This window comes from Diprion similis, chromosome 1 (assembly GCF_021155765.1).
Source record: "Diprion similis isolate iyDipSimi1 chromosome 1, iyDipSimi1.1, whole genome shotgun sequence".
Taxonomy (NCBI): Eukaryota; Metazoa; Arthropoda; class Insecta; order Hymenoptera; family Diprionidae; genus Diprion; species Diprion similis.
In genome coordinates, this window is record NC_060105.1 from 17,802,711 (window position 1) to 17,818,029 (window position 15,319).

The 15,319-nt window shown below is 36.7% G+C and overlaps 2 protein-coding genes across 2 annotated transcripts; one reads left to right on the forward strand and one right to left on the reverse strand.

Moving 5' to 3' along the window:
* Nucleotides 1-289: 289 nt before the first annotated feature.
* On the forward strand, nucleotides 290-6,032 carry LOC124409780 (beta-ureidopropionase). The gene is made up of 6 exons (XM_046887617.1): nucleotides 290-338; nucleotides 479-599; nucleotides 1,567-1,814; nucleotides 2,648-3,036; nucleotides 4,703-5,020; nucleotides 5,298-6,032. The coding sequence occupies exons 1-6, from the start codon at nucleotides 290-292 to the stop codon at nucleotides 5,379-5,381; spliced, it is 1,209 nt and encodes a 402-aa protein (XP_046743573.1). The 3' UTR covers nucleotides 5,382-6,032.
* Nucleotides 5,599-13,512, reverse strand: LOC124415964 (peregrin). Its single transcript, XM_046896734.1, has 9 exons — nucleotides 13,269-13,512; nucleotides 12,750-13,032; nucleotides 11,103-11,430; nucleotides 10,425-10,940; nucleotides 9,164-9,463; nucleotides 8,870-9,044; nucleotides 7,523-7,941; nucleotides 6,517-6,924; nucleotides 5,599-6,380 (listed from the first exon to the last, which is right to left on the reverse strand). The coding sequence occupies exons 1-9, from the start codon at nucleotides 13,386-13,388 to the stop codon at nucleotides 6,200-6,202; spliced, it is 2,730 nt and encodes a 909-aa protein (XP_046752690.1). The 5' UTR covers nucleotides 13,389-13,512; the 3' UTR covers nucleotides 5,599-6,199.
* Nucleotides 13,513-15,319: the final 1,807 nt, after the last annotated feature.

Genomic DNA, 15,319 nt, shown 5'->3' on the forward strand with positions numbered 1-15,319 from the left:
CTCGACCTGAAAAGACCTAGTTTTTCCTCCTTGTTACACAATAGGTATAGTATTTACATGTTATTTTGAGGACCTTAAATTCCGGGACCGAATACCTGCATACCTATTCGCATGTCCACACGCGCAATTGAATTTCAAATTATAAAACACAACTAAAAATAGATTGCACTTGAGCACCGTCAGCAGCTTAAAATGAATCGAACGCGCATCTAAACGAGCGCGAGTTTCTTATCGCGTGCCGTAAGCATAAGCGTTGACTAAAGATACGTATCTTCAGTCAACGGCATAAATGAAGCTCGTATTAAGTCATCTTCAGACGGACGATATGATTGTATGTCGTATAAGTCGTATTCGTCGGTGATCCGAACATCAAGCGCCGATTGGTCGGCGAACATTGAAATAAAAAGGAATAAAAAGAAGCACATTCCACTGATTCCACTTTGATGCCAGTCGCTGGATGATTATTGCGGGACGTGAGTCTGTTCACTTACATTCTCCTGTAAAATGGAATCTTATACATTGGAGGATATTTTAAATAAACACTTACCGGTAAACGAGTTACTAGAAGTGAAGAGAATTTTATATGGAGGAGAATTAAGGTGAGTTATGAGCAGATGTGCCTCGTTTTATGACTAAACATATAAGGTATTCAGTGCCAATTCGGACAAGCTTTGCCCGCACATTTTTGTATTTTTCATTTTTTCATGCAGCTGTTTTTCAGTTAGTATTCGATCTTTTTTATAGATCCACCCTTTTTAAAAATCTTCAAAAATTCTCCATGATTTCATTGTTTGGTCTGATAATTTTTGGGTAGATTCCATAATGAAGTAATTTGTTTTTCTACTTTTCGATTTAGCACTTTCAAAATTTTGGATTTACAAAAATCAACGATTAATCGTTTTGAAAATATTGACGATTCGGTAATTGAGTATGAAACGAAATTTTCTTTAAATAAAAACTATTAGAAACACGATCAATAATCGTTGAAAATGTTAATTTCACATTTTTTCCATAATTTTAACATACATCTTAAAAAGTTGAAAACATTTAAGAACCGTTTTAGAATTTTGTAAACTCGTTTGAATACAAATACCCTCTACATCTTAGCAAACAGAAGAATTTTGATTAATTGTTGGAGAAATTAAGAAGGTGGTTTAGTAGTATTTTATTTATGTTAATTGTACATCACATATCATGTTTTTGAATGGTCAACATTACTTCCTTTAATCTTCCTAATGTTTAAATATTCATAACTGGAAAACTATGTTGCTCCAAAAAAATGTAAAAATTTTAGTTTTCAGAAATGTTACTACCACGTAACATATTTCAATCGAATTAAATATGATGAGGTCAAAACCTGGTCGAATTGGCATAGAATGTCCTATACGCAAAATGTAGGTGAGTGTTTGTTGAGCTGTCTGCAGTATCGAAACATGGAACTAAAACGTTATCGTTTTACGAGTTATCTGGGTTTTAAGTTTTCATGTTACGTTTCAACGCCATCATGTATGTAATATAAATGCATCGGTAATAATGATAATGATATGTAAAAAATGGTACTAACAGGGATTTGAACCTTCCAAAGTCCAAAGGCACCGATGATGTCGAAATAAAGGGATGGAAGTTTAGTGCTTCACCCGAGCAGCTTCGTCAACCTCGAATAGTTCGAGTTGGTTTGATACAGCATTCGATCGTACTGCCAACGACAAGTCCTATCAATCAGCAAAGGGATGCTATATTCCAAAAAATTACAACATACGTGGAACAAGCCGCTGAGTGTGGAGTCAATGTACTTTGCCTTCAGGAAGCTTGGTGTATGTTTCTTAAAACTAAGTAGTTAACTCAGTGAGCAGGAAGGTTCTTTTGATCAAATCAATTGTTACTGAGGTTTTAACAGGCCCTTTTATGGCAAACTCATGTCATAAAATTTCCAAGATATTCTCTCGTACAAAAGAGAAAGAAAGTTTCAATTTTGGTTTCTAGACTTTTTGTATTCGCGTGCTTTGGCTATATTATTAAATTTGTCGATTTCAAAACACTCATTTTCTAAAAACAACAAATATATATAACAGTCAATGAAATATAATAAAATTTTTGAACGCTGTCAGAAGATGGAAATAATGTTGATTGATCAAATGTTGATTGCAAAAAGTAATAAAAATCAAAAAATAATTATTGGAGTGCACTTTTGACATGAAAATAAACAAGAAAGAGTTCCTGATAAATTATGTCGAAACAAAAATAACTGTGAAGTATTACAGAATTCAGAGTTATAAAATATCAATAGAAGTGTTACCAACATTGAAGTTAGTTGATAACGTTTTTTGAATATATTTGTGACTGTGTAATTTTTGAAAGATACATTTTCCATCCTGCCATTTACCGGAAATTGTTTCGATCATTTTGACATCAAAAATGCATTCCAATAATGATTTGTTAGATTATCATTATTTATTACATTTAATTGCGAATTGTGAATATTTTTTATATTCTATTAATTTATCTTGTATTTTTTCAAACTTCGATACATTCAAATTTCCTCAAATCGACTGATCGTGCTTGAGATGCCATGAAATGTCCCATATGTAAGCATATTTCAGTAATTTCTCAGTCGATATTGTAATAGTAAACGAGTGAGAATTTACAGCGATGCCTTTCGCCTTTTGTACGAGGGAGAAACAGCCATGGTGCGAATTTGCGGAGGATGCATCGGACGGTCCGAGTGTCGAGGTTCTTCGCAAGTTGGCACAGCGCTACAACATGGTCATTATATCACCAATTCTGGAACGGGACAGTAACAAAGGTGACACAATGTGGAACACGTGTGTGGTGATCGGCACAGATGGCAATATCATTGGGAAGCACAGGAAAAATCACATTCCACGAGTTGGGGATTTTAACGAATCAACTTATTACATGGAGGGCGATACGGGGCATCCTGTTTTTGAGACTCGGTTTGGTCGTATCGCTGTCAACATTTGTTACGGCCGACATCATCCGCAAAACTGGATGATGTTTGGAGTAAATGGCGCAGAGGTAAAAATTAATTTTGGAATAGGGTAAGCACTTGTCTGGGAAAGCTGGAATCACAAGAAATGTCAGGAGATTTTGTATCAGTCAGGGAATTTCAGCAAATACGTGCAATTTTCCTTGGAAATCCCATGAAGTATGGTGTTCAATGCGATCTTTGAGTTTGTAAACTGTTTCTCATGATTTAAACTGGTTGTTAATAATCTTTCTTGCATGCTACGCTTATTTGACAGATTTTTTGGTTTAAGATCATGTAGTGCTTCTATCTTTACCGACCGAATAAATTCTATTTTTTTTTTTCTATCTATGTGGAATATACAAACGAACGTAAAGAGTTCGATTTTTCCGATTTTCGGGACATGAGTAACTTTTCTGAATTCAGCTACAAAAAAACCATTTGTACTGTAGAAATTTGAATCCTTTGTGTCCGTTTATTAATTTAATATAGGTAGAAAAAGGGTGAGTTTGCCCGGTCGGTAAAGGTAGGAGTATTACATGACTTTAAGAATGGGTGCAAACGTCTAAAACGAAAGTTAGAGATCGTTTACTAAAAAGAAATTCTGCAAATAGCTATTTTCAGAGTGAACGAAATTACATTTGTATAAGTATAATACAACAGATGTTTGTTTAATTAGCGCGTTATAACTATACATCAATATAAGATTGCATGAATATTTTTCAGACAATTTGTGGGGATCTGGTTAGCGAGCAAAATAAGCCAAATAATTGTTGGAATCAGGTTAAAAAATTTAGAGTTTAGTCATTCTGAATGTGCTAATTATAAAACTTTTCTCAACATGATGATATCTTAGCTTGTGTTATTCAAATCTACTCAGATTCATTTCAATTACATAGGAGAGATGTTGTTTCATTCGTGTTCACCGTCATTGGTATTAATAAAATTAATAGATTTTTTAAATGGTTTTCCTCCTTTTCCTAACTTTCGTATTAGATTATGGGACCAAAACTTCATTTTTACTTTACTTCATTACCAGTGCTTACGACCTTCTGCTTTCTTTTAACAAGATTCGTCACTTATGAAAAACGATTGCTCTTATAAATCAGTCGGTTTAAAAATAAAATTCAATCTAAGCATGCCAGGAGATGTCTCGAAGGAAAGAATATATTTTTGAGTTGAGAAAATCAATTTCACTAATAGACTAATGAACAAAAAATGGTAATTAAAAAATAGTAATAAAATTCTCAAAATAATGACAGTAACTGTGATAAGTATCCTAAAGTCACTGCAAAAATTTCAGAGATCTTGTGTTGAAGTTATGAAAGTTTTAAAATACCGCGTGTATTATTATGACTTGGGAGGAGATTCTATGACTGCGGGACAAGGAGTTTTGAAATGGTTTTACTAGTAAACGAGCTCCCTAAAATTGGTGCAACTTCAACATAAGCTTGTTATTATTAAAACTAATCAATGAGTGTTTTCTTGAGAATTTTTACATTATCTTCACTGAAAATGTGGAAGCTTTTTAATGAACTATTCCATATCAACGTCTAAAATCACAGTAAAGCGTTGCAAAATGCGATACGGAAACGAGGAAAAAAGTCAGAGAGAAGCGTAATTTCGGTCAGGAAATTTCCAAAATCAAATAGAATGGCCACCTGTTGAAAGTGCAGAGAAGTAAAAACTTGCATTTCGATTTTTCACTTTTTATAGATCGTATTCAATCCTTCAGCAACAGTCGGTTTACTGTCCGAGCCCTTGTGGCCAATTGAGGCTCGCAACGCAGCTATAGCAAACAGTTATTATACCTGTGCGATAAACAGAGTTGGTACTGAAATATTTCCCCATGCTTTTACCTCTGGGGACGGTGCTCCTGCTCATCAAAACTTTGGCCACTTCTATGGATCGAGTTATGTGGCTGGGCCAGATGGAACCAGAACTCCCGGACTTAGTCGTCATCGTGACGGTCTTCTAGTTGCCGAATTGGATCTTAATCTTTGCCGTCAGACAAGAGACGCTTGGGGATTCAGGGTGAGGAGGTAGAAATTAGCAAGAAAAAAAACACAGTTAAAAATTTGTATCAAATAACACTGTAAATTCTATTCTACGTATCTTCAATGTCTAAAGACAGCTCAGAGTACAGTTTACACCGGCTGAACAGATATTATCTGTTTATTTTATTAAAAATCGTTCCAATTAAGTTGAAACGACATTTTTTTTATCGCACTGTAGAAAAATGAGTGTGAATTTGTATTGTGTAAAATTCATTTTTGCATATGTATTTGTAAAATATAATTTACAATTCTAGATGACGCAGAGACTGGACATCTATGCTCGAGAACTTGCAGAGGCCGTTAAGCCTGACTACAAGCCACAAGTAATTCGGGAATAAGGCCTTTCGCTTTTTCAATTTATTTAAAGCTCTTGACGTCTTCGTCTTTTAAGAGTTTGGTGAGTTGAAAATCAACACTTTTTGTTCATTTGATTAAGAGACAGTCACACATCGAATATTTACCTAGCTGATGTATCCGTAAGATACGATGATTTTCCAAAAATACGATAATACGAAGTAGCAAAATCATAAACATAAGCTTGGATATAGATTTTCAGTAGAAAATTGCTTTAAAATAGCACAAATTCTAGTATATTCATTCTATTTCGCTCTACGATTGCTTATTATTTTCTTAGAATTATATTTGGAAAATTTCGCGAAACAGATTCGCTCTTCACTAGTCAATTTATTATCGCTATTCGTTGATCAATCTCGACAACAGTACAATTTTCAAAGTACGAATATTTAGTTACACCAACGTGATAAAAAAAAAAAAAAAGTGTCTCACCGGTGCTGTAGAAAAGAGTTTTCTGAATAAATTCCGTCTTTGCAGCGAGAAATCGAATAAAAATACCAGATTTTTCACCACTTAAAAGTGATTTGACTTGAAAAATCGCCATCTGAGCTGTTGCCAACAACTTTGATCATTCCTTTTCTTTACGAATACATTAATCCGATAAATACCCAATGTACACTTATCTCGTAATGAAATTGTAAGAAAAAAAAAAGTATTTACGACCCACCAATATCCCTAATAATTTAACCCAAGTCGAAGTCACATTTAGAGAATGTCGACAAACATATGTGATTTGCGCTTGGTGAGAAAATAAAAGCGACGAAACAAAAATATAACCATATTTCAAACGGCTGGATATAAGTTATACAGACGAGGCTGTGGCAAGTGCAGAGTTGTGTGTTTGCTTGCGATAATGCAGCGCCTCTTGATAGGCCTTTTTGACTGCTTTTCGGTCCGCAGGTTTTCGAGATTCGATTAGTTTCGCTTCGTCCAACTCTTTTGACACTCCCAATTTTTCCAACTTCTCACCAGGCAGCCATTGCCTGGAAATTGAAAAATTTGATAACGTGACGGATTGTTGAAAAATGATTAAACTAATCAAAACTTATTAAATAATGAAACGAGCTGTTTGAAAGGCAAGAGAAACTGAGATTGCAGTTTCTGAAACGTCGAAATTACCAGGTACGTTTTGTGTCGAAGAACAAAACAAGAAAAACAGGATCCTTGTAATTGGCAGCGAGAGCGAGAACGTCGTCAGGCGGCGCTGGAATCGGAACTCCTTTATGAACGGTTCCTCTGGGTGTTCCAGGATCGATAATCAGTGCGGGATACCAAGGATATCCTCGGCACTTTGCCCACACAAGTTGCAACGCTTCCAAACGATCGTCGTCTTCTCCTTCTCCGTCTGCATCCTCCTCACCTTCTTCTTCGGTACTTTTCTCCTTTTCTACCTCGGATTCTTTTTCAGTTTCTACATCTGCATCCTTTTTTTCAACCTCTGGGCTCGACGTACGACTCGTCGAACAGCTGCTACAGCTTGAAGATTGACTTTCACCTTCTCCTCCGTCGCTATCGGTTACTCCACTCCTGGAATGTATGTGTGACCAAATTTGAGACTCGACGCTGAGTTAAGAACATTTCTCTTCTGATAAAATCCATTATTACTATCTATTAATTATAATATTTTTACTAAATTTGTACAGGCCTCAGAACAGTGAATTTCTTTTTTAAATATCAGCATATGTCTAATGAAATCGTGATAAATTTTTTGAACCTGAGGCACTTTACAATTTAATCGATTATCTAGCGCAAGTCTTTCGGTCACAAATCTAATGTTGACTTCATTAATCTGAATATAAGTCGGCCATACTACTGGAACTAAAAATCAGGAAACGATGAAAAACCGTTTGAAGAATCTCTAGCAGCGTTATTTTTTTTTTTTAATCCTGGTGAACACGAATGAAACAACTTCCTTGGTACATAATAGTATTGATTTTGAGCAAATCCGAATAACACAAGCTGATTGTGAGACGTAGAAAATTCGAGAAAACGTTTAAAATGGTTGAAATTTGGTATTTTCAATTGGAGTTTAATAGTTTTGGTTCATTTTAGTCGCTAATCAGATTCCTCTTCAGATAAATTATAGCATAGTTGTAAAACATAAATATATTTCAGCCTCTCATACCTGTACACTCTAAAACTATCTCCTTGTTTTTTTTGGTCCCCTTCTGCAACGGGGGGCACGCCACTTCTACTTGCACGAGCTTTGGCCTTGCGTGTGAACAACACCGCAGTTCGTCGATTAACTCCACCACCCCCTGTTTCCTTTTCGTTTATCTGTGACTCTGATTCTCCTCTGTTGCGGCTAGTTCTTTCTCGTTTCCGTGGTTTGGCGACGGTTGATTCCTCTTCGACAACAGGATCGAATTCAGGATGATCTTTACGAGCTTGCTCAATAAGCGCTCCGCCTTGCTCGCGCATTCTAACTCCGGCTCGATAAAACATTGTATCCTTCCGATTGTAAGCAAGACAATTGTTCACCATGAGGTTGAAGTCAGCTTCAAATGCGCCGATGGAATCGTACTCTTGTTTTTCTAGTTTAACCTGTAATTAAGATGTTCATTTGAATTTATTTTTTTAAATTTCCATTTCCTACAAATACGTTCCTTCAGTATGAAGCTTATCGGAATGCGGTCATACAGTGTTTCACAATCTGTAGGCGTAAGTAATTTCCCGCTCTACTGGAAAAGGAAGTTATTATAATCACCCCAAAAATGAAAAGTTGGCTTCTTACCAGATCTCCACGGTTTAACGTCTAAAGAATAACTGACCATTTTCACATGGACGCCGAGAGTGAGTCTTATCAATTTTTTTGCCAATGATATCTCGAGAATAAGGAAAACAGATTCAAATGATTTCGTCCTCAATCGACGCGGATTTTGTCAACTTAGAACTGATTAGATTTTATATCTGAATGGTCCGGTAGTTTTCGAGTTATCTGGATAACAGAATTTGTAAAAAAAAATAATAAAAAATTTCATTGATGATATCTCATGGACGGCTGTATGAATTTGAATGATTTTAGTCTCAATCCACGCGGCTCTTTTGAACTCAGTATTGATGAAATTTTGATTCTGATTGGTTAAGCAGTTTTCAAGTTATTCAAATAACAAAAGAAAAAAAAAGAAATTCAATGAATGATATCTTGAGAACAGATGAGATCCGATGATATGAGTCTGAAACGATGTACATCTTTCTTAATTCAGATCTAATTAGATATTGGATCTGATCATTTTCATGGTTTTCAGATTATTCAAATATTATAACGAAAAACTCTTTTGATGATACTTCAAGAATGGTTGAATGGATTTTGATGATTTTGTTTTGAATCGACGGCGTGCTTTTCGGCTTGGAACTGGTTAAGTTTTGGAGTTACTTGATTCAATGAATTTTTACTGTTTTCGAAACGTATCAAGGAAATGTTCGTCGGTTGGCCCATCAAAGTAAATTTTTGTCTCCGATTTAACCACACCTGAATCGTTGATAGATCCATAGGATGCGATACTAATTCAAGATAATCTGTGACTTGATCGGTATCGACTGGCTGCCCAAACACGTCGTTAGTATCCCTTGCTTTAATTCCTTCTAAGAGTGACCTGAGCACACTTTCGAGCGGTCGAAGTTCGTACCATAAGCACTTCTCTTTCCTACAACAATGATATTGCGAGTTAGTTGTTGCTTAAGTGAAGTAAACTCTCATCTAAATCCTAGTACTATGGTATACTTGTGCAAGGAAATCGAATGTATCAGATTGGAGCTTATTTACACTTTGAATAACTCCTTCTTCAGCTTTTCACGCTTTCGAACCAACTCACAGAGGAGTCTTGCCCGTTCTAAATCCTGGCGTAAGCATTGCCAATACTTTAGTTGACGATAAAGTTCTCCTCTCAGTTCACCATCCGCGGCTGGTGATATGTGACCTCCCAACGCCGGAGGACGAGAATGTGGATGGGAACTTTGAAGCCTTCTCAGAAGCGGTACACCATTTCGAAATTGGCGTTTCAGAGTCCAGTAAGCTATCAATCTTTGTATCAACTGACTTCTCTTAGGCAGGCCCTCAGCCAAGCTGCATAATTAAGAAATTCAATGATTACTAAAAAATTACATTTTTACCATCAAAAATGTACAATTGTAGATTTAAGACTATAATTTTCTTATTTGCGCGTATGGATTAGAGTGGTCCTTAAAAAAATCATTTTCCAATTTTTACCATCCCACCCCCAAAACCGCCTCAAAATAATTAAAAATAATCCTCTAATCTTGACTTCAAACGAGTAAAACTTGGTCAAATTCTATTAGACTAAGCAGCGTCAGTTGTAGGCCGCCAGACGGAGATACTGGCTGGAGGAGTCCTTTGATAGTCGAAAATTTCAGCTCATGATTACTCAAAAACCAGTAGCCATAGGAAGTTGAAAAAAAAGTGTCTAGTGGAATTTGATCTGCTTTTACTGTTTTTGAGTGCAACGAAATCGGCCACCTCTTGATAATCTCGTATTGTATATTCGAAAAGATGAGTTCCTTAAAAATGAGATCCTAAAAAAGCCAATTGCTTAGAAGTAAAAGTTTCAAGAAGATGAATATTTGTATGTTTTTTACTGGCTTTCACATTCTCAAAAATATATTTTTTCATGGGCGTTATGGAAATAATTGTTCACTTGTAGATCACAGAAATTATGGAGTGTTTTACCCCCTTCTTTTCCTATCAACTAAGCTGCAGAAAATTATTGTGCACAAAGATTGATTTGTAAAATATTTTCAAAGTGCCAAGATACAAACACGAACATGACGAATATCTGAAACTGCTGTTAAATATTAGAAGTTATTTATGGACCTAAGCCACATATTTCAAGTACGACAAATGAAAAAACTTCAGGAAGAACAATTTTGAATCTATAATATTAAACTAGTTGTTCCAAGGGTATAAAGACATTTGTATCAAGATGGTTTCACAGGATTCCACAAGATTTCAGGAGATTTATAAAATTCTGAATGATTTAAAGACCTCATTAAAATCTTCCACAATTTACCTGGCAATTTCTCGTATCCGTTCGGGAGGAATAGTGGGTATTGAAATAACTGGTGCGGATGAGCTTTTTTTGTTGGCAATAGCCCTACGCCTGGCATCAGCGGGATTGTTGGAAGGTTGGTAATCCGGAGGAGCATGCCCCTCGCAGTAAGCAGTTTTCTGAACGAGCATCGGTTCGCCGTTAGCTGGCTGAACAGTTCTCATTCGCATGCAAAGCCCGGCTTGTTGCGCACAGGTGACGTGAAAGGCGGCATAACAGCTGCTCTTGTGACATTGTATGCAGGCGCCAGCGCCTCTTCTCTTGCACACGCAGCACGTAAGTTTCCAGCGAGCTGAAGGAATACTCTCTATACTGTCTATGGGCTCCAGAAATACCGTGTTCGCAAATCGCACCTCTGGTATCCAAAGTGCGCAAACTACATGCGCCCAAGTCGCGGGGCGATCTGTCTGCTTGAAAGCTCCGCCTCTGTTTGGACAGAGAACGCAGTCGACAGCTCTGGAGGGACTCTGCAAGCACCTAAAACGAGCATAAGATTTGGTTATCTTCATAAATTTGAAAGAACCGTCGAAATGAGTTTCGCTGCAATCTGTTAACTGAAAACTCTATGTTATGCACCATAAATAAGCAAGTAAATTACTGCCAGAATCTCAACCAGAAATGGTAAAATCCAATACGCACCTTCTGCATAGCCATTGTCCTTCGGGAATATAAGGCACTCCGTAACAATCCTGGTGTACGGCTAAATTGCACATGTCACAGAACAGGATCGCGTTGCTATTCTGGCATTCGCCGTCCATGCAGATGCAGCAGACCGCATCTTCGTCTGCTGCTACTCCTCCACCTCCGTTCGTTTGCTGCTGGAAATACGATTCCTTCTCTAATCGATCCATGAGTAGCTCAAATATGTCAGCCGCCAGTGGCGGCTGAAGACCTGCCGCTGCTCGACGCTCGTTTACGATTGCCAGCCACGCTGAGTCCTCTTCGTCAAGGTCGTACTCGACTTCGCCTGAGATTACAAGATTACAAGTTAATTTTGTACATGATCTATTTAATTTTACCTAAGGTAATCGTTTTATAATAACATAAATTTAAATACTCTACTTTACAAACACGGCTTTCTTTGGCACGTGCACACTTTGAAATAACTCAATTTTAGGCATTGCATCATTGAGCGTAAGTTAGTTGACCTTAGATACTGGGTTACTTATATGATGTCAGTGGCAACATTGTCGATTTTTAAATCAAACTTTCTTTCAGAGGTTTGGAAATGAAAATGGCGTCTGTTACACCTGTGAATGAGCGATATCTGACTTGTGTGATTACAGTGATTGCCTAGCTCATGCCACGTTCACACTCATCAGAAATCGCCCACTTTCCACACTTGTAACACAATTTACTACTGTTACTGGGGATGAATTTTATTTGATCTCGCTAAATCTTTGGTTGTTTAATCCTTTAAAGCATATATTTTTGCTTGCAGTAAAAGTGCATGAAACTGTGTACTGTCGAGATTGATGACTTCAAAATGGGGTCCAATCTGAGAAACTTTCAAAACTCAAAATAGCGAATCTGATATGGCGGACAAACAAAAACAATGAAATTTTTTGGTGTGTATTAAGTTTGTGTAAAAATTGGCATTCGGATTTTTAGGATGGATCAGCAGAAAATGCTTTTGTTCGTGTAGAAATATGGACCATTTGGTTCTGGAAAAGCAGGACCGATGCCTATTGGCAGCGATCAATTAGTGAATAATTCAGGTCGTCACCAGAAATTCAAAATTGATAGTTTTTGTCAGTCAGATTTCATTTTATTGTTAGTTTGATTGTTTTTCACATCACGTTGGCATAGTTGAATATTCAATTTTTGGATATTGCACTGACAATAATTATGATCAACAGATATCAGCATTGACTTGACTACCGTAAAAATAAATTTCATTCATTGATTTTCTACAAAATAATCTATTAAATAAAATGACCAGTTCTAGAGTGAAATCGAACGCATCCAGTAGATTTTTAACCACATGGAAGTGATTTTAACAGCAGCATCAATATTGAAGCTTTACTTCGTAATGCCAGTATTTTTAATTTTTATTCTTATAAAGAGATCTTCGAAGTTTACGAATACACTAATTTGACGAATACTTAGTGCCCGAATACTTCTCAATGGAATTAATAAAAATATATTGATTTTCAGCCAACTGAACTGAAGAGCTAATTCTAAACTGAAAAAATAGTGTTTACATTTCAATTTTTCGTCATATGGATGTTAGGTACTTCAATCTCATTCTGAAACACATTGATCGGAGTGATGAATTTTTAATACCATCAAGTTCTTCCCCGCTGCGTTCCATAAATCGAACATACGAGTTCGGAAGGGGTTCGGCTTCTCCGATTTGACTTTCGTAACCATCTAAAGCTTTGACCATGGCGACTGGCAGTGAATTTAATATAGTTTTGTCGTCTTTATCCTTGTCAATAACCGTTGTGCTTTTCCTGTGGTCAGAATTTTTGTCATTCGCTTCGTATTCCTCGGATGAAACGATGGGAATAGCATCCGTTATACCTAGACGATTTGATTTACTTCCTTCTTCTCCAATGCTATGTATCTGTTAGAAATTGAATTACAGATCAAATTAACTAATACTTAATATACCGTTTGAACATCTCTTATCGATTCACTCTTAGGCATCCAAGTTTTAACATTGTCAAATATAGTGACCGAACAATAATCTTGATGCTATGTGTAATTGGAAAAATAAAAGCCGATATAATTACGAATAAATGCGTTTGCAAGCTCTTAAATAAATAAGAGCAATAATCAAGAAAATCTGGATATACGCACCAAAACAAAACGCGCGGCCTCTTGCGGACTTAACAATTCAGAATCGCTTGTTGTGATGGAATCTCCTGGAGCCCCAATTCTGTTTCGTCCCTTCTTTTTGCTGCTTTGAGGAGTATTCATGTTTGATTACGGGGATATAATTCGTTTGAGAACCGACATGAGAATGCGTCAAACATTTGGTTATACTAGAGTACAAAAATTCAAGAGCCGAGTTGTCAGGGTTATAAATGCACCATATAATCGCGCTTACAAGTCTTATAACCACAAACTACTGATTATCAACAGAGAACTAATGGGTCATGGGTAGTTGTGATTTTTGGTGATTTTATTGTCTTAGTACAGTGACAATCCACCAGGGGCTTCACGCGCCTACAAAGGGTGCGTTCCGAAATTGGCTCCCAGTGTTGTCAACAATTTTTTATCTTTTTTACGCTGCCGTGTTTGTGCGTTGCTCTGCCTCTCTCCTAGTGAATTTGCACCGCTGTCAGCTAATTTCAGAACGCACCTAAAGCCGATCTAAGCAATAATAGCGTCGTTGTATTTACGAAAAGTTGATAGCTCCACGTATGTATGTACATACTTAGCCCCTCAGAGTTGATTCTTTTTTTAATCATTTGTAGGTCATTTGTAGATGTTTGTGCACCATTTCTCGTCGTTTGTAAGTCAATAGTTCAATTGTTATTGATAAATCATTGTACGCGATTGTAAGTGGTTTTCTGACGTTTGTAAGTAAACAGTTCAGTTGTTATTTATGAAACAAATTTGTTTACGGAGTCGAGTGACGTCAGGCCCAGCTAACACCTGCTATTCGCGCAGGTGTTAGCTGGGCTTTCATGCTTGCGCAGAATCAATTACAGATGGATCGTAGGTGTTTATAAGCACTTCTCCGATCTTTCATAATCTCTCAATTATCAGGTAAAACTTGGAACAAAAAAACCCGCTCTCCCTGCTCGCGAAAAAATAAAAAAAAATCTCAGCGCATCTAACTTACCACAGCTGGTTATTAGCTGAAAATTGCATTAAAATTCTATTTCAAGTGGTGCAATCGTTTGTTTCTCGTTTATAAGTGTTAATTGAATAATGAATTCCAGACGTTTGATAGTCAATTGTTGGTTCGCAAAAATTAAAACGAGAATAATTTGTTTTATTAGTAACGACTGAACTATTGTCTCACAAACATCGTGAAATCACTTAAAATTACCTGCAAATGATTCACAAACGATTCCGCTCAGACTGGACTAAATTCGATCGCGAATTGCTAGTGCAAGGGGCTGATGTCACTCGAACTCCCTGGATGAATTGGTTTTATCAACAGCAACTCAACTATTTACTTCCAAACGTTAGAAAAACACTTAAAATCGCTAACAAGCTTAGAGCATATAGTACAATGAAGGGAGCCGGTCCTATCCTGTCCTATAAGCGGTGAGTGTAGAAAGGATAGATTTCGTAGCATTTCTCTGTCTCACAAAATGTGATTAGTTGGTTCAAAATAATCACGTGACTACGACTGACTACGTCAGAGCTGTACCAAGCGATGCGGTAAGGGTGCAGTCTGCAGTGCCCACGTAGTCCTAGAATAGAAATCTTCACGTAGTGCTTGACATGCTTAAGTAGTTCGAAGTGTGCAATGTTAATAGTATTTTTCGATACTAGTGCGCGAAGTTGGCATTGCCAACTTTCGCACTAGTATCGAACTCTATTTTTTGTTACACCTGTAATGGAAAGTCTGACATAACAAATTGAAACCAGTCAAAGAATGAAAACGTCCGGTAATCTTGGAAAAGCGGACTTCCAACAGACCATCTACACCGCCAGCAATGTGCGAAGAATTTTTTCTCGCACCGCTAGCAATGCGTGAAAGTTTTTCCCGCACATGTGTATAAAAGACCACTTTCGGTGCTTGTAAATGGTGCATAAAAGTGGACTTTCCATGCAGGTGTTACAAAAAATAATATAAACATGACCAAATTTCAGCATGGTTCTGAAATACTGCATTTGTAAAATAAAAAGTGACAAACCAAATGTTACCAATACATATATTTGATATTACA